This window comes from Camelus ferus, chromosome 23 (assembly GCF_009834535.1).
Source record: "Camelus ferus isolate YT-003-E chromosome 23, BCGSAC_Cfer_1.0, whole genome shotgun sequence".
NCBI lineage: Eukaryota > Metazoa > Chordata > Mammalia > Artiodactyla > Camelidae > Camelus > Camelus ferus.
This window is the reverse complement of record NC_045718.1, coordinates 23,681,280-23,706,032: the sequence shown is the minus strand read 5'-3', so window position 1 is coordinate 23,706,032 and position 24,753 is coordinate 23,681,280. Positions and strand designations below refer to the sequence as shown.

The following is a 24,753-nucleotide window of genomic DNA, read 5'->3' as shown; positions in this document are numbered from 1 at the left end:
ATAAACTTTGCCTTTTTAAAAAGGCAAAAATGCTCTGGGTTATTCATCTTTTCAATTGAGTTCTTACTCGAAGGACAAGAAATACACACATACACACACACCCCGTTAATTTAGGACTGGTTAACGTAAATATTATTTAAGCTTGTTTTCTGACTTCAAGTTACTCGTTCTGATACGTAAATATTTCCATTTAAGATATTAGCTGCTCCGAGAACAGTGTTTTTCCTCCCTTCCTCTTTAATTCCACCTTAACACATCTGCAAAAGCTAAAGGAAACCAGCCCACATTTTAGCCCCTCCCATCAAGGGAGACTTGAATTTCTCTGTAGTCCCGGGGCTGAAAAAGGATCCCGACAGAAAGCTAGAGGCGTAAAGGAGCCTGAAGAATCTCATTGTAACTCTGGGAACTGTAAGCAATATATTTACTCTCCCCCTGCTCCACTTCTCTCTCCCACCCTCCCTAGCTTTTAGTTGGACTTTGTTTGGAAGGAAGAAAGGACGGAGCGAAACCTGGTGTTCGCCGCTTTAAAAAGTCCTGTCTTTTGAAAGGAGATACAGACCTGAGACCTTAATTTCCTTCTAACAAATACCAGTTTGCTTTCCGGCGCCTAACTGTCCTGTGAGTCTGACGAAAAGGTGTTTCCTTCACTTACAGCCCCCGAGAGAAAGCGCACATGCAGAGCGGCCGTGCGGGGGCTCTGCTTAGGGCTCCACGTGATACCGCCCGGTGGTTGCCCATCCCCAAACTGCGTCAGCGCCGTCTGGCTGCCTTAAAGATCTTTAGAGAAGGAATGTATCATTTGAGTCTTAATTAAAAAAAAAAAAAGTCATTTCAGTTACTTAATGAAAAGCATTCCTGGGTATGTAATGTGTGGTAGTGTTCTGCGGAAGGCAGTTTTGGAAAATTGTTTGTAGAATGATTGGTATTCTGACTCGTTCTTCTAAGTTATTTGACTTGCGAGAGGAGCAGATACTGGAAAAGATTTGCTCAAATAAGAAAGTTAACTTTTGAGTGTGAATACTATTTTTGTAATTTTGTATCGGAAGCACTTGTGAAAAAAAGGCATTTGGATTTGAAATAATAGTGTCTTACTATATCTAAGTCTCCTATAACTCATAATCATTTTAGTCTTAAAAATAATTACTTCCACCCTCAAAACTAGAACAAGAAATGCTCTTCATACTGGTTGTTGATGCAGGCATTTATTCAGCTAAGGCAGATGGGGAGTACCAGAGGTCTACCATTTAGATGGATGTCATTCTTCCTTACAGTCGTTGCATATCTAAACTGTTGGGTTTCAGGAGAGTTTCTGTTTTGTTCTGTTTCAGTTTGTTGCATAAATTTGGAATTGTAGACTGAGAAGTATTTGCAGAGAATAGTAGTGAAATAAACCTTGTCAAGAGTTTTTTAATTATGTTCCGCAGACTCCTAGTCCTTGTCAGTCAAGTGTGATATTGGGATTCAAAAACAGGTATTTGCTTCTTTCGTTGAGCAGAAGAGTTAAATTTTAAATTAAGCAATGATTGTGAAATGCATAGAGAAGTGTTTAATCTGCATTTGCTCAAAGCAGCCTTACAAACTTCCTTTAGGGGAAGCACATTTTATGGGACAAGAAGCTAAGAAATCTATTTAATAATTTTCCTTTTCCCAAGTAAATGTAAATGCAAAATATTCAGAAGTGACTTGCAATGTTAAAATGCTTTTCTTTTCCTTTTTACATTTATCAGTCTTGATAACAGTACCTGATAAAGGTCATCCCACTGAAAGAACTTGGCCTAGGTTTTTAACCCATCAGTATCATTCATAGTGTCTTTGCTTAGAAAGCAAAGTCATAAAACCAAGTCATTTACATATTAAAAAATATGTTCCAGGAATAAAAAAGAGGAAGATGCTGCGGTTCCTTTTCCTCCCCTGTGCCTTTTATTTACCATCAGTCTTTTTCTTCCTCTTGCTAGCAGACTCTAGCTTTAGTTATTTGCACTTCTTTTTTCGTTTGTTTTTTTATCACAGACCCTTTTACAAATCTTATGAAAACTGTAGACCCTTCCCCAGAATCTTGTATGTATGCTTCTCCAACATGTGGAAATTTTGAAACACGTCTAGGAAATTCACAAATACCCCCAAAACAATTCGTGTCACATGAAAACAGTATTTCTTAGAACTTCAGACTTTTTGGGTAATATCAAATAATTAGCAAATTATTTTACTTATAGGTAAAGAACTACCTCTCAGTGAATAATTGCAGTGCCCATATTGTGACTTCCTAGTTTTTCTAGAACTCTAAATAATTTGATGTAATGGAAAAAACTACTTGCCTGGAAACCAAGTGACCTAGATTCTAGACCCTACCCAGTAGTAATTAGCTGTACAATATTAAGTTTGCCATTTTTCTGTAACATCTAAAATATTTTATTGCTGAATACAATAAATAAAACATAATAGGAAAGTAAGTAGCAAATTATTTTTTATTGGATTGTGGCATGTCTATATGTGCTACTTTGTTCCAAAATTCCTAATGCTATTTCCCAGCGTAATTATTTTATAATATTCTTGTTTATTACAAAGATAATTCATGCTCACTGTTTAAATTTTGTTAACTATAGAAACCACAAAGATGAAAGGAAAATTTTACATATAGTCCCCCCAAGGGGTAACTACTTTTAAAATGTCACTCATTCAATCAACAAGTATTTATTGAGTAACTAGCGTGCATCGGGACAGAGACAAAGAGCCAAGGAATTCATGTATATACATCTATTTATACTTCTAGGCATTTTCCTATGCATACACGCACATGTAGATTTTACAAAGTTGTGATCACACTTGTTAAAAGATTGACCGAGGCACGTTAAAAGTTTTAAGTTCACTTGAGCAAAAATTGAATGGGGCAATGCCAAACCAGAAGTGGTTAGCAGCCCTTCACTGACAAGATATGGCGGAGAGACTTGTGTAGAGAAAAAAAGCAGACGCAAAGGAATTAATTGGCTACAGCTTAAAGCCTAGTTGGCTATTTGTGAACGATTATCCTCAGGTTTGTTTTGTTAACTTTGAGGCTTTTACAGGTGATTTTGGTTTGCTGATGTAGGTTGCTGGGGCATTAGAGCCACCTCCATCTAACAGCCTCCTTGTTTAATTAATTTAGCACCCTGTTTTGCTGTTTCAAAAGTTGCTTCCCCTCAATCATGAAATTTTCTGTTAAAGCATTGTATTTTTATATTCGTGGTATTTTGTCTTCATTCATACCTTAAACAAATATTATTGGGCCCCTCCTATGTGTCAGGCACTGAGCAAGCGATGGCAGTCTAGCCCTGAGCAAGAGAGTGTGGGTCTCACTATGTTGTAATGTTTAGTCTACGGAGCTGCTGTGTTGGCTGACCATAAACTGTTGGATATTTAGGTGGATTAAAGTTTTCCACTATTATAAATAGTGTTTCATCTAAGACCTCTTAATATAAATGTTTGTACACATTTTTGTTTATTTCATTTGGATTGATTCTTAAAATACATTTTCCAGGTTCTAACAAAAGTTCCACTACTTACAGGTTGTGAGATCATAAGCCAATTGCTTTATCAAAATGCTCTTTCCTCAACTGTAAAATAGGAATAATAATAATAACAATTGAGTATTTGGAGGTTTTAAAAATGTATTTAGCAAATATCATGGAGTGCTAGTTATTATTTTTGCAGTTTTGCTCTTTTTTACCGTATCTTATTTAAATTTGTATTTCTTTCATAGTAGCCACTTATACATCTGTGTTTATGAATTTCCTCTTTCAAATGATTTTTAAATCTTTTTTTCAGTTTTAATTTCTAATATGGTAAATATCAAATGATATAACTCACATAATCAAAGGCCCTATGAGGTCCTCAATTATTCTGAAGAATGTTAGGGGCCTTAACATTAAAGGCTAAATTTTGAAATGGAAGTAGAAATTCTGTAAACTTCGCTTTTTTCAAGTTTAAGGGATTGTTCTGATAACTTTTTTTAAACAATGGGTGAAATGTATAGAAAAATGAAAGCAAGTCATTTCATTTCTCACAGACTAGCATTTTCTAAAAACTCAGGGAACTTGAAGAGGTTTCTGAGAAGAGGGCAAAAGCCCTGTAGAATCTCCCACGGCTTTGGGAACGTCCAGACTTGCTTAATGCAGAGAAGGTGGAAATAGGGTTAGGGTTACGAGATGACTCTTTATAAGATTTTATAAGAAAAATGATGTCCATGTTTGTCAAGAACCAACTTAAAGAAAGTGAATTTAAGCTTTAGGCAATTCATCTTCTACTCCTTGGCGATTCGGGCAGTGACAGCTGGGAGGACTGAAAGGCTGGTTTTGGAGTTCTTTCCAAAGAAGGCAGTAAATGCAGCAGATACCATTCCAGCCTTGTGCTGCCATCACTGCCTGAGAATAAAAGAGAGTGTCAAAATATTGCCACTCTTGCCACTGTGGGAATCTGTATTTTTTTGTTATTGTTGCTTCTCTGTTATTCTTAGTCCACCTTTAGAACAGTCTTTGAAAATACAGTTTCTCTCTCCTTTATACAAATATAAAATAAGCTTAAATAATTCAGCGCTCACCATAAGCAGATTTACAGAGCCAATCAACTAATCACTTATTTAATGAATTCAAATGACTTTAGAGACACTCAGCAAACACCTGTAAGTGATCCTTGTCAGAGTCAAACAACCCCTGAGTCAAAGATGATGGGCTGAGAGCCGAGGTGGGCTCACTTTTCTTTCACTCCCTCCTTAGGGAATGGAGGAATCTCACACTACATTGTTGTCATCTGCTGCTTCCTTTTTCTTAATCTTCCCCTTTATTTGCTTGACCTCTGGAGTCTGCAGGGAAATTTAGGTATTGTAGGTAATAGTATGTTTTGAATTAGAAAAAAAAAATGTCCTTAATATGTGTAATTTCAATATTCCATAGTACAGAAAACTCATGTATTTATAATAATCAGCTTAGTTTTTCATTTTATCATTTAATTTACAATCTGTTTTCTGATCACCTAGTTTGAAAAAAAAAATCAGCGGGCCAATCATGTCTCGAGTTCACATAGCATTTTGTGGTTTATAAAGAGATTGCTCAAGAACTTTATTCCCACAGTAACTTTGTAAGTTAGCAGAGCAGGTATTCACGTTTTATGGATGTGAAAAGAGAAATGTTGGGAAGTTAAAAGGCTTATTTAATGTCCACATCTTAGGACTTCCACTTTGATGCATTTTGTATGCTTCAATTGATTAACTGATTGGTTTATAGTTTCAGTTTTGACGAATGTTATTCAAGGCTGTCAACTTCTTTCTATTTGTGTTAACATCAGAAAAATTACAGAGGAAGAACCAGAAAGTACACGTCCTGATGCATACTTCCATATTAACTCAATTGTTCTGCTCTTATAACTGGGTTACTGATTGACGTAATGGAGGAAGTTGCACAAACACTTATGAATAATTGAAGAAGCAGTGTATGATTTAGAATTTACTATTTTGTAATTATTTACCATTTATATATATATATATATATCACGTAAGAAAATAAAGTATATGCAGTTTAACCTAAAAATACAAATTAGACACATTATGAATGATATGAGAAATACTAATGTTACCAAAGGTTTTACTTCCATTTGGTAACTGAACATTCTCTTAGAATATTCTAAATATACCCGCAGAACCTGTGGCTTCCTTTGGCTGTTATAAATCCTGGTAGTTGGCATAAAGTGTTTGTATCAAAATGGTTACTCTGACCTTGGATTTACCATTTCTAGAAAAAAATCATTATTTTACTTTTCCAAACAACCCAGTAGCTTATGGCAAATCAGATATTCCCTTTCAGGAGTAAAAACCAACTTTAGTTTTACACATGGCTTATTATACGTACATATAACTTCATAACAAAAGGTAGCAGGTCAGGTTTGACTGCTAGATGCAACTGTACCACTAGAAACATTAGGTCGGTAAAAGGCTTCTGAATTTCAGTCAGTAAATTGGCACACTTCCTATTTGCCCCATACTTTTATGTCCACAGCTTTAACAGTATAAGCAAGTTGAACACAGTACCTTGGAAACAAGCTGGGATGTTAAAACCCTTATGGAAGGGAGTATGCCTGCTGAATTCTTGGAGCTGTAATTGTAGAGAGACAGTTTCTGCCTGGGGCAGAAAAATGGTGTCTTTAAGATTTCTTCAGGCTTTTGTTTTTTATTTGTTGAAAGAAAAGTCTAGTCCATTTTGTGGACTTTTTACAGATATTTGATGCAGTATTATGAAAGTATTAAGAATAATTATTGAGAACAATTAAGAATTTATAGAAAAGCAATTTGGGGGAAAGTGTCTAAAGATGCATGCAGTTATGGGGACATGCTGAATAGACTCCTGCATCTGTAGTTAAGATTTCTTATTATCTATCAGTCCCTTGTTATTAACTACCACAAACCTTAAACAGGTACCAATTTTCTTTCCATTCAACTGTTGGAAAGAAGCAGCAGATGAGTTTAAAATTGATTGAGATCGTGAACTTAGACCTTTTGCAAAGAGATAACACTGGAGCATCTCCCCAGTTCATGGAATAGTCTTCAACATCACTGCTTTCAATGTACGATGGGAATTCATGTCCCAGTGTACCTTCAAAGCATTATTATATTCTTGATTATTAGAAGATACTAGTAACATATTTTAGGAAGATTTCTTACAGCAAAAATTCTAATTTAAAGAGATTTCTTGTTTAATTAAAAAGTTAGTTGCAAAATATTAAGATGGTTACTTACAATTTGCCACTTGGTACTTACTTTTTGAGGTAGTTATAATCAGGGATTTATAGTTAAAATATATAAACGTCCACAATGTTTATATGATTTTTTTTTCTTATCCTTATCACTAATGATCCCTTTGTTGTCAATGAAAAACAATAAAAGAATGGATTTTGGGAGACTCATTCAGGGTTTGCAGAAAATTTTACTATCTGCTTAAATTATGTGAAAGATTGACAAACTGACTTGGTTGATTAATACCTTATGAGCTGTTGTTACAATGAAAAGAACATTCTTATATAAATTACAATTTTCTGTGAAGAAAACATTTCTAGATACTATGTCATGAATATATATAGCATGCCTAGGAAAAGAACTGGAAAAATGTATCTTTAATACTTAGAAAAGTAAGCGATATTAGAGGAAGCAATTCAGATAGTCTGTATTCTCTTTCTCACTTAAAAATTTTACCTGTTGGGTCCAGAAAAAAAGTGCAGATGCTAATATCAACCAGGAATTGTTGATTCCAGGGCTACGTGCATTTATTCCTTCACCAATTCCATACGTTTCCATTAATACCAACTACAAGCAAGGCACTGTGCAACATTTAGGGCATTCCTGGGTGAGTAAAGAGTTAATTTTCTCTTGGAGGAGAGAGAGAATAATATAGCAAATGATACACGAATAATAAAGGAAGCAAACGGACTTTCACAGTACCCAGGGAGCTGAGGAGGGAAAGGTTTCCCTGAGACGTGAAATTGAAGCCAAGATGTGGGGGATGAGAAACCACGTGTGGGAGGTGACTGGGTGAGAATGGTGTGGCTCAAGGCGCGGGCTCCAGGCAGAGAACAGCATTTGTCAAGGAGAGCAATGGAGAAATTACATGGAAAACCAGGGATTAGGGTGATGTTGCGGGAGCAAAGGAGGAAAAGTGGTTCCAGAGAAACACAGGATGGGAGAGTGACGACTGCATTTGAAAATTAGGAGGTCATTAGTGGTCTTGGTGAGAGGGTTCCAGGGGAGTGGTGGGGACTCAGTGAGGTGGCTGAGGGGATGGGAAGTGAGGACTCTGAAGATGTAGACAGATAACAGTGTGAGCAAATGGCTCTGTAGAGAAATCTACATTAAAAAAGGGCGACTTGGAGCATAAAGGAATATGAAGTCAAGGGAGACTGTGACAAGCTTGCCAGTCAGATTATCTAGTAAAAAGTAAAGTCTGATGATTCAGAATAGACAGGCATGGCCGTCAGAGTGAAGTACTTGAGGAGGAGAGAAGGATTTGTGTCCAGAGAGCCACACGTGGGGCCAGATCTGGAACAGGAGTAAGTCTGTCTCCTTTGTGCCGGAAAGGAGGAGAACCCAAGTGTACGGGCAGAGCGAGCAGAGGAGTGTGCAGATCTGGTGGTGGGAAGATAAGGAACTTCCACCGGTGCCTTCTGTTTTCTCACTGAAGGGAGATGTCACCACCCAAGCGTGGGGGTGGTGTGAGGTGAGAGACTTGGGGAGAAGAAAGTCATTTTCTCGAGTGGGAATGCCTGCGTGCCAGAAAAACTTAGAAAGATGCTGTGTAGTGCTGAGAGCCTCTTCTGAGTTTTGAGAATGTGAAGCTAAACTGAGACCAGCCTTCTGGGTTTATGGTATTCCTCCAGCTGTGCTTAAATGCAAGAAGCAAACCCAGAGAAGCTAGAATGGCTGAGTTTTTCTAGAGCAGGTTTTGTTTGTTTTGAGTGAGAGTTTTTAGAGAAAGAAGGAAAATCTGGAAATCCTTAAAATGAACGACTAGTACGCTAAGCAAACAGAACAAAAACACCTTAAACAAAAATGTGTAGAAATTCATGAGCTTGTAGAATGCAGATCATTTTATCCAAGGTAACTATTAACTAGTAAGGAGTAGTCACAGACTACTTTGTTCCTTTCAGATTCCTTGTCTGGTCAATTGCTAGGCCAGGTTCTACACTTCAGCGAGTCTCAGAGAGTCTCAAAGCATTTCACCTGTTCCCGGAGCAGTCATGCTGGGCTCCTTTTTCTTCAAGTTAGTTGCTGGAATTGTCCTTTTGAGTTCTGAGTGTTTAACCCTTGCCTCGCCTTCCTTTCTTGGATGCCTAGCTAAGTTCTCGTGTCTGGTGTCTCTTCCACCCCTCAACTTTTGCCTCCTCTCCTCCAGGTTTCTGAAGGCACTTTCGTCCTCCCTCAAGATAATGCTTTATGGAATTGGAATCATTACAATTCTGCAATGTAGAAATGGCCAAAACACGTAGTAATAATAATCAACTGTCGAAAAAGGGGGTTCTTCTTTTTACAGCCGTGCTTTCAGGATGTTCTTTCTTCAACGTGCCAAAATCTTTCATTTTGCAACTAAGAAAGTCATTTTCGTTTCTTTCTCCCTCCCCCCCCACCAAAGTCTTTAGAGCTTCTTAGAAGAACAGCTGGTGACCATAATCCAAGTGATTTTTTTATGAACTAAAATAATATTATTGAAATACTGTCTCATACTTCTTCAAAGTTAAGAAAATTCCTGTTTTTTTAAAAAAAACCTTGTAATTTAATAGCCAATTTTTATAAATCCTTTTAACATTAAAGTGCTTTAATTTTCCGCTGTTGATGGTCAGGCACTTCCATGATGGGAAGCAGGGAGTCTGTGTGGGCCAAGCTGGGCCGTGGCAGGAGGAGGGGCAGCTCCTAGTGATCAGATGCCCTTGATATTTCGTTTCCCAGATGCACTGCCTGGCACTTGCGAGGTGCCTCTTTGTCCTCTTTCCCTCCCTGCCTCAATGAGATGTCTGTCATGCATTGGAAAGTCATAAATAGTCCATAAAGTGGAAGTCTGCACTTTATTCCTGGTTCTGCCCGTATTTCCTTAGGCTAGGGTTTAGCTGCAGTTATCAAACTTCTTCCTGTCCAAAATGAGGTGGTGGGCGGGAGTGTAACATTGTTTTTGTTGATTTCATTTTGTCACAAAATCCATTGAGGCTTCATATCTCACCAGAGAGGCGCAATGGATACATTCTTCTAGATTTTAGTAATGTCCCTGGCACTGATCTCCATTGTTGATCAAAGGTTGAGGAAATGTAAATTTCATGATTTGGTGCCAATGAGTGTTTCTAGTTCACTTCAACCCGTGTTTACTATATATCACACCTTAATGTTCAGATTGTGCTTACATGTTCGTTATGGTGCTGGCAGGGGTTGATAGTCCAAAAAGAACTTAAGTTTTCTATCATTTTACCCTTTATTGTGTTAGTTCAAAAACCTTTCATTGAACTTTAGAACTACATAGTTGTATTCCTCAGAAGTAGAGGCAGAAAACGCAAGGCTGCAAAGCATACGTGAGTACCATTCGAAGGGTCTGCTACACCGCATGGACTCCATGTATTTCAATATAATTGGTTTCCTTTGTAGTCCAGTGCTTGTACTTCATGAATTTTATAATGTCACATTGTATTGTGAGGTCCATAGGCTTCCCCAGACCACCAAAGGGGCCCAAGACAAAAAATATTAAGAACTCTTGAGAATACTCCCCTTGAATGCATACTTTCTACTTATGGAGTTCTCAATCCTGCAAAAGCCTGGGTTTCCCATTTGTTAAAAAACAAACAAACAAACAAAACCAGTGAATTGCCGTGCACAGTGTCTGGAAGCATGTTTCTAAAACCTATTACGACCTGAGAAAGGAATGATGAGCTTGAATTACTATCATATGTTACACCATCCAGGACTTTAGGGTGCTCATGTCATGTCTAGCGGTTTAACTTCCTGGTAACCCACAAGACTGATCTTCCACAACTCCTGCCATATTTTTCTTTCTTTTTTTTTTTTTCCCCCCACTTCAAGATCATAGTCTACATCCGTATTTTAATGACAAGATCAGCCTCACTAGCTGCTTGAAATAGTTGTCGTGTGAGTTGAAAAGTAAAACAACCTCGAGATGTTAGAACTTCATCCAGTAATAAGATGGCTCTCACGAAACACTTAAGCCAGTGTGACGGCTTTCCTGGGGGTTTTCCCTGGACTGTTTACTTTAGAAAAAAGATACAGCTTTCCCTGCTGTGGCAATCTTGAATACGTCATAAAAAGAGGCAGCAATTAAGGAGGGAGTGGAAGCCTCAACAAAATACAAACTCTCCCCAGGGGAGCATGTTTGCAAACCGTCTTGTCTGGAGAAAGTTGTAGAAGTAAATGCACTTTTCAAAACCCATTCCTTTTGCTGGCATCTTGTGCCACATTGTAGATGTATTTAAAAAAAAAATGTGAGCAGTGACACCTCACTGTTATCGGTTTCTTTTCAGTGGAAGGTAGAATGGTACTTTGTATTTTCTGAAAGTGAACATAGTATAGTTAACACTTGTCAGTGTGATATGAGTGTATACTGAGCTGTGTGGGAAGAGGATTGCTGTTTTTTTAAACAATCCATGTTTGTATTTGTAAGTACACATCTTATAACTATGATTCAAATCTAGAAAAATGTAAATGATGAAAATGACTGTTTTTCAGTCAAAGAGAGAAATTCAGTTGTTTTCCTTCAAGTTCACATCCTGACCATACTCCGTGCCACCAAACAACAACTTGGCAACTTAAAATTTGGGTCAAACTAAAATTTATATAAATACCCTTTTAATTTTGGCTCTATTTCCTTTTCAGTCTGAGTATGTGGGGAGGGGGAGAGAAAGGGGTGCTGGGAGGGTGCAAAGGAATAGCACCTGGTTGAGAGTGAAGAGATGTGTTTAGTTGTTTCCCTAATTAGGTGAACTCGCTGCGTTTGTTTACACCGTAGGCCTCAGCTTACAAATGTGCACAAGTTCTGTCTAGGTGGTGATTATTTTTTCCAATCCCGAAATTTTCTGACCTTAAAATATAGCCAGAGTGGCCACTTGTTTCTGGCCACTAAAGAGGTGAGACAATGGAAAATAACAGCAAACCAGATGGTCAAAGAAAGGAAAACTGGAACACTGGCTGGAGAGTAAGGAGACATTCTTGCTTTGTTTGTAATGCGGCGTGCAAAACTGGACCAGCTGGTTTTCTGGCCCCTAAAATAGTCAGGTTTATCTGGATTCGGACTTCCCAGTGGTGAAGTGGTAAAATCAGACGGCATTATGCATCGTGTTTCATTTATATACTCTCTGTGTGTGCTTTTAAAATAACGAGATGAGGGAGGCTGGCTCGGCTAAGTGATGTTGTGCTCTCTCCTCTTCTCTGTCCCCTCACAATCCCGGTTTAGGTGCCTGTCACGGCACATCTGCACCTCTCTGGGTGGCCGTCCCTCCCTCCTCAGGTAACACCTTCCTCCGTGAACAACTGCAAGTGTCTTTGTTTAACGGCTATAGTATAAATATGGAAGTGTGTTATAGACTGAATGGGGCCCTACTCCCTTCGTATGTTGACGTCCTAACCCCCCCCCAGTACCCAAGAATGTGACTATATTTGGAGATTAGGCCTTTAAAGAGGTGATCGAGTTCAAAGGAAGCCCTTAGGATGGGCCCTAATCCAACTGGCAGGTACTCTTATAAGGAGAGGAAACCTGGATACCCAAAGAGACACCAGGGGAGCGTGGGCACAGAGAAAAGACCATGTGAGGACACAGATAGAAGATGACATCTTTACGCCAAGGAGAGAGGCCTCAGAAGAAACCAAACCTGCTGGAGACTTTGATCTTAGACTCCTGGCCTCCAGAACTGTCAGAGAATGGGTTTCTGTTGTTTAAGGCCAGTAGGCTGTGGTGTTTTCTTATAGCAGCCCTAGCAAACGAATGCAAAGTGTTACCCCCATCATGTGGCCTCTGTCGGCCCGTCCTCCGGGGTCTTTGGTAGAATGACAGAATGATGTAGAAAGAAGGGATCTGGTGTGAGTCAGGGGGTCAGGATTCTAGGGCCAGCTCAGCATTTGTCAACCTAGATGACCTAGGGAAAGTTTCTCAGTCTTTCTGGGAGACAGTGTTCTCTTGTAGAGCGTGAGTAAGGGGGACCATCTGCCTCAGTTTGAGTTGTCAGTGAGACAAATCACTCGCCCTTTTATTTCTCAAAATTGCAATAATATTCCCTCTCTTATTATGAAGACAAAATGAGGTGATGTGTATAAATCACTTAGCACAGTATCACCAGCATTTGGGAAATGTGTAACTAATGTGAGCTTCTGAAATTAGGTATTCAAATTAGCAATTGCTAAGATATCTTCCAGCTTAGCCTTCTAGGTTCTATAAATAGGCTTGACTTCCCCCATGATGATTTCTTAACACGGAACTTCGTCTACGGTCTGATCGCTTTTCCCCGGTGCTCCATATAAGTTCCCAAGTTTGTTCATTCACCCTTTCGAACATAGTCATTGGGTGGTCACTCAGGACCCAACAAGAGTACAGGGAGAAGGCAACAGAACTCCCTCCTGTTGCTCACAGCCTGGGGAGACATAGAGTTTATAATGTGTCAAGAGAAATCAAGGAGGAATACCAGAATCCTAACCAAGTAGACAGAGAGATGATTTACTTCAGAGACTGAGTTTATGCCAGAACTGAAGGGCAGGCAGAGAAGATCCTGTTGAGAAGCTGTAGGGGGGAGGCGAGGGGTGTGGTGGGCAGCACAGGTGAGAGCCTGGGGTGGGGCGGGGCATCTCCACGGCGGCTGCAGCTTACTCCTGAGGTTCGTTTTTGTTTTTGTTTTTTTTTATTTATTTTATTTTTTACTTTTTTAATTTTTAAACTTTTTTTTTTATTGAGTTATAGTCATTTTACCTCCTCAGGTTCTTTTCCAGGAACACGTGTTCTCCCTCCCCTCTTTCTAGACATCTCCACCCTTTCGTGGTTTCAAGCATCAGCTCAGGTTTTTACCTTTTCTAGCGAGACTTTTCTGTTTTAAACCATGTGAATCTTTCTCTGCTCTGAAACTCCGTGGGTATTCCATATAGGCTTCCCTGTTTTAATGATGAACTTTCAATTATACAAACTTGAGAGAGAGAGAAGCAGTGTCAGAGGCCTAGGAAGAAAAACAGAGTGGAAAAGTCAGTTCAGGAGGAATAGTGTGGATGGACATTGCGATGGGCCCAGGCATCTCACTGTGGGGCCTGAGAGGCACTTCCACGCTGTTGGGTTTCTGGCTTAAGAAACAGACCCAGCTAATCAATCTATGCCTCTGTAACTGGTGGCCTGCTTTTCCATTTCCTTGGGAACAGGCAAATTCTCCTAGCAGGTTTTCTGGACCAAATTGAAGGTACCGCTTGAGAAACATTTCTAATATAAAGTGGCTCCATCCCCTGTCTTAATTTCTGCTGTTTCTTCATTCCTCTGTGCCTGCTAGTCATATCAAACCCTTTGCTTAGCCTAGGTTTTAAAAAAGCAACAGATAAATAATTTAATAATTTAAAACTTCAGTAATGCCTTAGTAACTAAATGTATATAGTTTATATAAATATACAGTTACATATTAGTTAATACATATATAAATGATGATGGAAACACTGCCCTTCATGCTTTTAAAATATCTTTCTATACCCAGAATAATGGAGAAAGCTTGAATTTGGAAGCAGACAAATCAGGGAGGTACGTATAAAAATTTTAATGGATCAGATTTTAAAAATCTCTATTCAAACTTTTATCAGTTTTTTTTTTTTTTTTTTAATTTTAATGGAGGTACTGGGGATTGAACCCAGAACCTTGTGCTGGCTAAACATACGCTCTACCACTGAGCTACCCACCCCCCCAATTAGTATTTTTTACTCTCAGTTAAAACTAATTGTTGAGTATAAAAACGTATACCACCTTTATAAACGGTGCTGAACAGATTTCCTACTTGAATTTCTCAGCAATCTCTATAGAGCCAAATAAGTCTTAGGAAATTGGGGAAAAACATCAGTTTCATAAACAACAATAAACATGATAATTTTGCATGTTTGTGACCCACTAGGCCCTGCACTTAATGATTGACATACACTTTCTCATTCCATCCTCCCATTGCCTCTCTGAGGTGTGGGCACCATTTCCCCCATTTTACAGATAAAGAAAGTGAGGATCAGTGGTCACACAGTCAGAGGAAGGAGGAGACAGGCTTGAACTTAGATCAGCTGGGCTCCAGTAGAGAGGCCTGCCACTGCTTCAGTGCTGAGCCTCCTACTACCTCCTCTGCTCTGTTCCACAGTGAAATCGAGGGAAAGAGAAGAGGACCCTTTGCATTCCTATCCTTCTTTCCTCCACGTGCCACAAACCTAGTACAGGCAGACCTCGTTTTATTGTGCTTTGCTTTATTGAGCTTCGCAGGTACTGTGTTTTTTTCACAAGTTGTAGGTTTGTGGACAATCCTGTGTCAAGCAGGTCTTATCAGTGCCATTTATCCAACAGCATCTGTGTATTGCAAGTCTCTGTATCACATTTTGGGAATTCTTTCAATATTTCAAACTTCTTCATTATTGTTACATTTGTTATGGTGATCTATGATCAGTGATCTTGGATGTCACTATTGTAATTCTTTTGGGTCCCCATGAGCCATCCATGCCTATATAAGACAGCGAACTTAATTGGTAAATGTTGTGTGTGTTCTGCCTGCTCCACCAGGAAGGGTATAGCTCAAGTGGCAGAGCACATGCTTAGTATGCACAGGGTCCTGGGTTCAATCTGGTTCAATCCCCAGTACCTCCTCTAAAAATAAGCCTAATTACCTCCCCCACTGCCAAGATAAAATAATTAAATAATACAATAATGATTGCTCCACCATCTCTCGCCCTCTCCTCAGGCCTGCCTATTCCCTGAGACACAGTTATACTGAAATTAGGCCAGTTAACAATGGTCTTAAATGTTCAGGTGAAAGGAAGAGTTGCACATTTCTGACTTTAAGTCAAAAACTAGAAATAAGTTTAAGCTTAGTGAGGAAGGCATGTTGAAAGCTGAGACAGGCCAAAACCAGGCCTCTTGTGCCAAACTAAGCTAAGTTGTGAATGCAAAGGAAAAGTTCTTGAAGGAACTTAAAAGTGCTACTCCAGTGAACACATAAATGATAAGAAAATGAAACAGCCTTATTGCTGTTATGGAGGAAGTTTTAGTGGTCTGGATAGAAGATCAAGCCAGCCACAGCATTGCCTTCAGCCAAAGCCTGATCCAGAGCAAGGTCCTAACTGTCTTCAATCCTAAGAAGCTACAGAAGGAGAGTTTGAAGCTAGCAGAGGTTGGGTCACAGGTTGCAGGAAAGAACCTGTCTCCATGACATCAAAGTGCAAGGGGAAGCAGCCAGTGCTGATGCAGAAGCTGCAGTGAGTTCTCCAGAGGACTAGGTGAGATCATCAGTGAAGGTGGCTGCACTGAACTACAGATTTTCAGTGTAGATGAAACAGCTTCTATTGGAGGAAGATGCCATCTAGGACTTTCATAGCTGGAGAGGAGAAGTCGATGCCTGGCTTCAAAGCTTCAAAGGACAGGCTGACTCTCTTGTTAGGGGCTAATGCAGCTGGTGGGTTTAAGTTGAAGCCAATGCACATTTACCATTCTGAAAATCCCATGTTCCTTAAGATTTATGCTAAATCTACTCTGCCTGTGTTCTATAAATGGAACAACAAAGTCTGGAAGACAATCCATCTGTTTCTGATATGGTTTACTGAGTATTTTAGTCCCACTGTTGAGACCTACTGCTCAGAAAAAAAAAGAGTCTTTCAAAATATCACTGCTGCTTATTGACAATGCACCTGGGCACCCAAGAGCTCTGATGGAGACATGCAACAAGACTAATGTTGTTTTCATGCCTGCTAACACAGACCCATGGGTTAAAGAGTAATTTCAACATCCATCCTGCAGCCCATGGGTTAAGGATTAATTTCAACATTCAAGTCTTGTTAGTTAAGAAATACATCCCATAATGCTATAGATAGCAATTTCCCTGATGAATCTGGGCAAAGTCAATGGGAAACCTTCTGGTAAGGATCTATCATGCTAGATGCCATTAACAACATTTGTGATTCATGGGAAGAAGCCACAATATCAACACTGAATAGGAGTTTGGAAAAAATTGATTCCAACCCTCATGGATGACGTGAGGGATTCAGGACTTCAGTGAAGAAAGTAACTGAAGATGTGGTAGAAACAGCAGGAGAAATAGAAATTAGAAGTGGAATCTGATCATGTGGCTGAATTGCTGCAACCTCATGATAAAACTTGAATGGATGAGGACTAACTTCTTATGGATGAGCAAAGAAAGTGGTTTCTTGAGATGGAATCTAATCCTGGTGAAGATGCTGTGAAGATTGTTGAAATGAAAATAAAAAATGTAAAGTATTACATAAGCCTAGTTGGTAAAGCAGTAGCAGAGTCTGAGGGACTGACTTCAATTCTGAAAGAAGTTCTACTGTGGGTAAAACACTCTCAAACAGCATTGCATGCTACAGAGAAATTTTTCCCGAAAGAGTTAATCGATGTGTCCTATTTTTAAGAAATTGCCACAGCCACCTCAGTCTTCAGCAACCACCACCCTGATCAGTCAGCAGCCATCAACATCAGGACCCTCCACCAGCCAAGAGATTCCAGCTCAGTGAAGGCTCGGATTATGATGAGCTATTTTAAGCAATAGAGTATTTTTTAAATTAATATGATGTACATTGTTCTATTAGACATAATGCTGTTGCACACTTAATAGACTACATTAGAGTGTAGGCATAATTTTTATATGCACTGGGAAACCAGAAAACTCCTGGGACTGCTTTGTTGAGACACTTGCTTTGTTGTGGTGGTCTGGAACCAAACCCGCAGTACCTGTGAGGTATGCCAGTAATAACCCCTTGTTTTCCTATCAGTCCTGTCCCTCTGTGGAGGGAAAGGGAATGACCAAACACTCTAGTCTGTATTTTTCGTTCTCTTTCACTTTTCCCAGAGAAACCCATCTTGCCCTGAAAACATGACTAACAGGGTTTTGGGCAGACCACACACTGTGAAGCATTCGTTGAAAGCCAACGGTTGCATTGCACAGGCAAGCATGTGTTGGAAACAGTATCTCCATTTCCCCCTCATTAGTGTTCAGGAAGTTTCTAATTACAGGGCAGCCAAAAAAAAAAAAAAATACAAAACTTGTGAGCTTTATATCTCTTGCTTCAGACTTAAAGGACTGTACACTCACCAAGACTGGTTATTCAGCTTAGTTATAAAAACAACAACAACAAAAAACCCCAAAATGCTGTTTTGTGAGCATTCATGATAGTGGTTATGCAAATGAGTTGCAGTAATGTTTCCAGGCTGAGCTAATTGTGGGAAAGAAAACATTTTCCCAGGGTTCATGTGGCTAAGGTGGAATGCCTGATTCTACAGAAACCTAAAATATGTACTGCTACTATTAACAGTTTGGCGGGGAAAAGGATGAATGGGTGCATATTTGTGACTGGAATTGAAAATGTCATTACTGACAATAAAGACTGATGATTTTATTCTGAAGAAAAGGACACTTACCCCCCAATTTTTCCATATGAATGGTTTATTATTTCTTTCAGACATAACACATAACTTTGGAATGAAAATTGTACATAAAAATTACATCTATCCACATGTATTAAGAGTTCTTATTTTTATTTAAAAAGGTTTTTTTTATTGAAGTATATAGTCAGTATACAATATTGTGCTAATTTCTGGTGTACAGGGTAGTGAATCAGTTGTACATATATATATTTCTTTTCATATTCTTTTCAATATAGGCTATTACAAGGTATTGAATATGGTTATCTATTTTATATACAGGAGTTAGTATCTGCATATCCCTAACTCCCAGCTTATCCCTCCACTCAGCCCTCCTGCCTTTTCCCCCTGGTAACCAGAAGTTTGTTTTCTATGTCTGTGAGTCTGTTTCTGTTTTGTAAATAAGTTCATTTGTCTCTCTTTTTTTTTTTTTAAGATTCCACATATTAGTGATATCATATGGTGTTTTTCTTTTTCCTTCTGGCTTATTTCACTTAGTATGACAATCTCTAGGTCCATCCATGTTGCTGCAAATGGCACTATTTTATTCCTTTTTATGGCTGAGTAGTATTCCATTGTGTGTGTATGTGTGTGCGTTTATGTATTGGACTTTTAAAGTAATTTTTTATTTTGAAATAATTTAAGATAAGAAATTGCAAAAATATTATGTGATTTCCATTTATTCTTTACCCAGATTTCCCTAGTGAAATATCTTATATTGCCAAAGTACATTATCAAAAGCAGGAAACTAACATTGATATAATGATATTAACTAAACTACAAACTTTATTTGGATTTTACTAGTCTTTTGTATGTATTAGATTTCATCCAATCTGACAACCTCTGCCTTTTGCTTGAAGTGTTGAATTTATTCACAGTTAATATTATGTAGTTCTCCCTTATCTGCAGCGGTAATATTTTAAGACTCCTGGTGGATGTCTGAAACCTTAGATACAATGAACCCTATATATATTATGTTTTTTTCTTATACATACATACCTATGATAAAGTTTATAAATTAGGCATGGTAAGAGATTATCAACAATAACTAATAAAATAGAACAATTATAACAATATATTGTGATAAAAGTTATGGGAATTTGGTTTCTCTCTCTCAAAATATTTTATTGTACAAATTTGATGTCTTTTCCATCTTAACTACTTACCAGCACTGTGGCCATAACTTTTGTAGTTTGAGGTGCAACAGCAAAACGAGCATGAATTTCTTTTTTTCTTCACGATTTTTATGGATAAAAGATTCCTTCTTACCATAGATCTTAGCATCTCAGCATAGGATTTCTTTTTTCTTCTTAAGTTGAGAACTTTCACCTTTTCACTTATAGGAAGCACTTTATGGCTTTTCTTTGGCATATCCAAATTGCCAGCATCACTATTCTTGTACTTTGGGGCCATTATTAGATGAAATAAGGGTTACTTGAGTTTAAACACCGAGGCACTGCAATGGTAGATTTTATAACCAAGATGGCGACTAAGTGACTATTGGGTGGGATACTCGCGACAAAGGGATGATTCATGTCCCAGGTGGGATGAGCAGGACATTGTGAGATCTCATCATGCTGCTCAGAACAGTGCAAAATTTATGAATTGTTTATTTCTGGATTTTTCCATTTAATATTTTCAGACTGCGGTTGACCACAGGTTACTGAAACTTTGGAAAGGGAAACAGCAGATAAGGGGAGACTAGTGTATTATAGTTATGGTTGGAGTTCCATCTGCCATTTTGCTTTCTGTTCTCTGTCTCACTTTTTTGTTCCTGTGTTCTTTGTGTTAAGTAGATATTTTTTAGCAGGCCATTTTAGTTCCTTTGTTGATGTTTTTAACTATATTTTTGAGTGATTTTTAAAAATTTTGTTTTGGTTCTTTTTGGAGGGGGTGATAATTAGGTTTATTTATTTATTTTTAATGGAGATACAGGGATTGAACCCAGGACTTCATGCATGCTAGGCATGCAGTTTACCACTGATCTATACCCTCCCCACCTTAAGTGATTTTCTTAGTGGCTACTCTAGGAGTTATTTCTAGGTGCACCTTAATTTATTACAATCTACTTTATATAAATAATACCTTAATTCCAGGAAAATATAGAAACTTTGCTCTAATATAGTCCTAATCCCTCCCCACTTCTTTGTGCTATTATTGTCATATATATTAATTCTATATATGTTGTAAACCCAACAATACAGTATTGTAATTTATTGCTTTGCATATTCCGTTTGTTTTAAAGAAGCTTAAGAAGAAAAGAGAGAAAATCTATCTATAAAATATTTTTTATTGATGTATTATTTACTGTTTCTTTCTGTGGATTCAATTATATCTGGTGTTCTTTCCTTACTCCATTATAGCCCCATTCCCTCCCCCTTTTTTGTGCTATTATTTGCATATATATTACATCTTTAAATAAGTCCAACAGTACAATTTTATTATTATTATTTTATGCAACTGAGTTCTAAATCAGTGAAGAGAAAAAGAGAAGAAAATTTATCTATTTATACCATCCTTTAGAATTATCTACGTACTTACCTTTATTGGTGCCTCTATTTCTTTCTGGGGATTTGAGTTACTATCTGGTGTCATTTCCTTTCAACATGAGCTTTCTTCACTATTTCTTGTAATGCTTGTCTCCTAGCAAAAATTACCTTAGTCTTTATTGATATGGAAATGTCTTTATTTTGCTTTCTTTTCTTGAAGGATAGTTTTACTGGACTTAGAATTCTGGGTTGACAGTTTTGTTCTTTCAGCACTTGGAATATATCATTCCACTGCCTTCAGGTTCCACTGTTAAGTCATCTGTTAATCTTATTTGGGTTACCTTGTATGTGACGAACCTTTTTTCCCTGTGACTTCCTAGATTTTTCTTCCTTTCTTTCTTTTTGTCTTGGATTCTCAACAGATTGACTATCATGTATCTAGGTTCTCTTTATATTTCATACTTGGAATTGGTTGAGCTCTTTTGACATGTTTTTAATCAAGTTTGTAAAATTTTTAGTTATTATTTCTTCAAAATTTGTTTTCCCTCTGAGATTCCACTTGCATTAGTGTACTTGATGTTGCCCCTCAGTCTTTGAGGCTTTGTTCATTTTTCTTCATTATTTCTATTTTTCTGTTCTTCAGATTGAGTAACATCTATTGATGCCTCTTTAAATTCACTGATTCTTCCATAAGGTCACATCTGCTGTTTATCCTCTCTAGTGGATTTTTCATTTTAGTTATGCTTTAGGTCCAGAGTTTCCATTTGTTTATTTTTTTCTAATGTCTACATTTCTTTATTGCCATTTTCTATTTGATATGTTATTGTGTCATACTTTCCATTAATTCTTCATGTGTGCTTTCCTTTAATTCTGTGAACATATGTGTAACAGATGCTGTGAAATATTAAGTTCGTAATCTGGGGTCCTTCAGAGATGGTTATTATTGGCTGCTTTGTTTCCTGTGTGTAGCTCACTGGCTCACATTTTTCTGTTTCTGTTCTTTGTTTTTGCTTGTTGTTACTGAAAAAAAATGGACATTTTATATTATATATTTGTAGCAACTCTGGATTCTAATCCTTTGTATGGGAAGGTTAGTGTTGCTATTCGTTTGTCTTAGTAACTTTTTCAGCTTATTCTATGACATTTTTCCTTATAATGTTCAGACTCTGTGTCAGCTCAGTTGTTATTTTTCACTCTTGTTTTTATTTTTAAGCTTGGTAAGAGATAGCCCTAAATGGATTTAAAGAATAAAAGGATAGAGACAGCAGAATGACAGGTGGTTGCCAGCTGTTGGCAGACAGGGAGGGATGAATAGGCAGAACAGAGAGGATCTTTAGGGCAGTGAAAATACTCTTAGAATACTGTAATGATGGATACATGTCATTTTGTATTTGTCAAAATCCATAGACTGTACAACACCAAGAGTGAACCATAAGGTAAACTGTGGACCTTGGGTGATTATGATGTGTCAATGTAGGTTCATTAGTTGTAAGAAATACCACACTCTGGTAGGAGATACTGGTTTTGGGGGAGACTGTGCACGTGGGGGTGGTGGTCGGGCAGGGAGCATATGGGAACTCTGTACCTTCATCTCAATTTTGCTGTGAATCTACCTAAAACTGCTCTAAAAAAAATTCTCTTTAAATATAAGTAAATAAACACCATTATTTTTGCTTAAAAAAATGACAAAGGAAGTGAGTTTTAAAATTCATAAGATCTCATTTATGTAAAAAAGTTTAATTACCTCTTTTCCTTTTTCCTTAAAATATATGAATATACTTTGAAATAGTTTGTTAGGATACACTTCAAAATGAAAGTAATGATTATACTTTATTTACTCCCGTTATTCGTATTTGTGACAATAAGCATGAAACTTTTAAAATAATTTTTAAAACGTGATGTCTAAAAAGAAAAAACAGTTTAAAACCTTAAGACAATTTTTTATTCTGAAATTAAAAAAATTAGAAATTACGTATTAATCATAAATAATACAAGCATTTGAAAAGATGTTTCAAATTAGATGTGATTTGTAGAATACTAAAATACAAGTATGTATTGTTTTAAAAGTTCCAAGGAAAAAAAAATCTAGGATGGAAGAACAAAGATATTTGTTGATTAGTTTTTAATTTGATTTTAAATACTATGGAGTAATTGTAAAAGAAAAGGCAAAATATAGAGCATATTTTTTCATTAAAATATTTTCATTTAACAAATTAAACTGGTACCTTAGAATGAACAAACATTTCTTTTAAAATGTTAACATTAAAGTTGAAATTCAACATGAATATGTTTTTAAAATTCTTAATAGCTAAAGTGAAAAATGTTCCTTTTTTATTGTGAATTTGTGTAATACTGATGCAATTAAGGAAACAATGACATGGCTTTTAAATTATAAACAGCACAAAATAATTTTAATTTTCCAAAATGTCAATAAATTTCTCATAAAACACTTGGCAAATGCAAAAAAAAAGTCCTGGAGTTTCCTAATAATTACAGAATAAATTTGAACAAATAAATATGGAAATTAAGCAGTACTATCAAAATGTGTTTACCCTTTCCCTAAGTTGTATGTGTATAGCCACTCAAATAAACAATTAGGGAACTCACCCTAACTGGTCCCCTTGGGTAGACTTTTGCTTCCTAAGATTTGTACTCATTATCATTTAAATCTTGAAACTGCATCCAAGAGGAAGCTTAATAAGGATTGTTTATTTTGTAGATTTTAAAGAAGCTAGAGTGCCAGAGAAGACGTTTGAAGTGTGAAGAGATTGCCTGTAATTGAAACCAACATGTCATTTATAGATCCTTATCAACACATTATAGTAAGTCATTTGCTGTTTGTATTTTCTTCTGGGAGAGGGGCAGACATACTTTTGTGCATGAGTATTGCTGGTGTTGCTAGTACAGTAATAAAACTCTATGAAAAATCTTGGATTCTTTTTACGGAAGTCATATGAACTTTGTGTAGTTCAAGTAAGGTACAATCCGTAATAAAACTAACTCATCTCTTTCTCTTTATCCCAGTAAGTTTCCAGAAAAGAGGGGCTTGGATGGAAAAACTACCAAAACATCCGTAACAGCATTTAACTTTCATGAAACAATTAAAAAGTACAGTTGTCACTTAGCAATTTGCATCCTGCACCCTTCACATGAATTGATGGAGAGAAAATAAAATAATTATTGAATTGAGGGCTATATTTTTGTATGCATTTCCAGGGTAATTAATTTTGTAAATGTTCCCTTAGTTTGATATGTGTAAGCAAACTTTTCTATGGGTGGGCAATATTAAGTAGAAAGTAGAATCATTTGACTTTTACTGTGTAATTTTCCAAACTCCATTGGAAGTGTACACTCTCTCTTCTGATCAAAAAAAAAAAAAAAAAAAAAAGAGGAGAAAAATTCCTTTGCTGAATTCAACACCTGAGATCCAGTTAGATTTATATGGACTAGGAGTAGTTTTTAATGGATATTGAGGGATGATACAAAGCCTCATTTTTATTTAAAATGAAACTCTTCTCTTACCCTACACCCCTCTCTAGCTACCATCCTCTTTTTTTTTTTTTTTTTTTCCTGGCTGGATAGCAAGGATTAAAGCATAATTTTTTGTAGTGCCCTCTTCCATTCACAACTTCAGTGATTGAAAACTGGACTCAACTTTCATTTTAAAAAAAGTTCTCATCACGGGTCTCTTTGGTGTTGAGTCAAATAGATTCTTCAGTCCCCACTGCCCCAACCCCTAACCCCATCTCTGCTGGCCATTCCCCTCTTCTCAAAACTCCTTAAAGGTTTTGCTTTGTTTTCAAGCTTGTCTTTCTCTTTGATTCTTTTTTTTTTTAAACTGAGGCATAACATATATAAAATACATAAATCTTAAGTGTTCATCTTGATGGATTTTTACATATATATATTCCCACCCATGAAATCATCATCCAGATTAAAATACACATTACAAAGGACCCCAGAAGAGTTGCTCATGTCCCTTCCAGATAATAGACTCCTCCAAGGCAACCAGTATTTGACTTCTGTTACCAAAGATAAGTTTTGCCAGTTCTGACCCTCATAACGAAGTCTACTTTCAACATTTTATCTGTGAGTAGCAGAGTTCCACACTGCTACATTAC

General features: G+C 37.3%; 1 protein-coding gene across 1 annotated transcript in view; it reads left to right on the top strand.

The window, feature by feature from the left end:
* The first annotated feature begins 273 nt into the window (after window positions 1–273).
* The window catches only part of PLA2G4A (phospholipase A2 group IVA), a 122,588-nt gene continuing 98,108 nt past the window's right edge, over window positions 274–24,753 (top strand). The window contains exons 1-2 of the mRNA XM_006185533.3: window positions 274–408; window positions 23,352–23,454. Of these exons, the coding sequence (XP_006185595.1) occupies window positions 23,422–23,454 (33 nt within the window). The 5' untranslated portion in view covers window positions 274–408; window positions 23,352–23,421. The remainder of the gene's footprint in view (window positions 409–23,351; window positions 23,455–24,753) is intronic.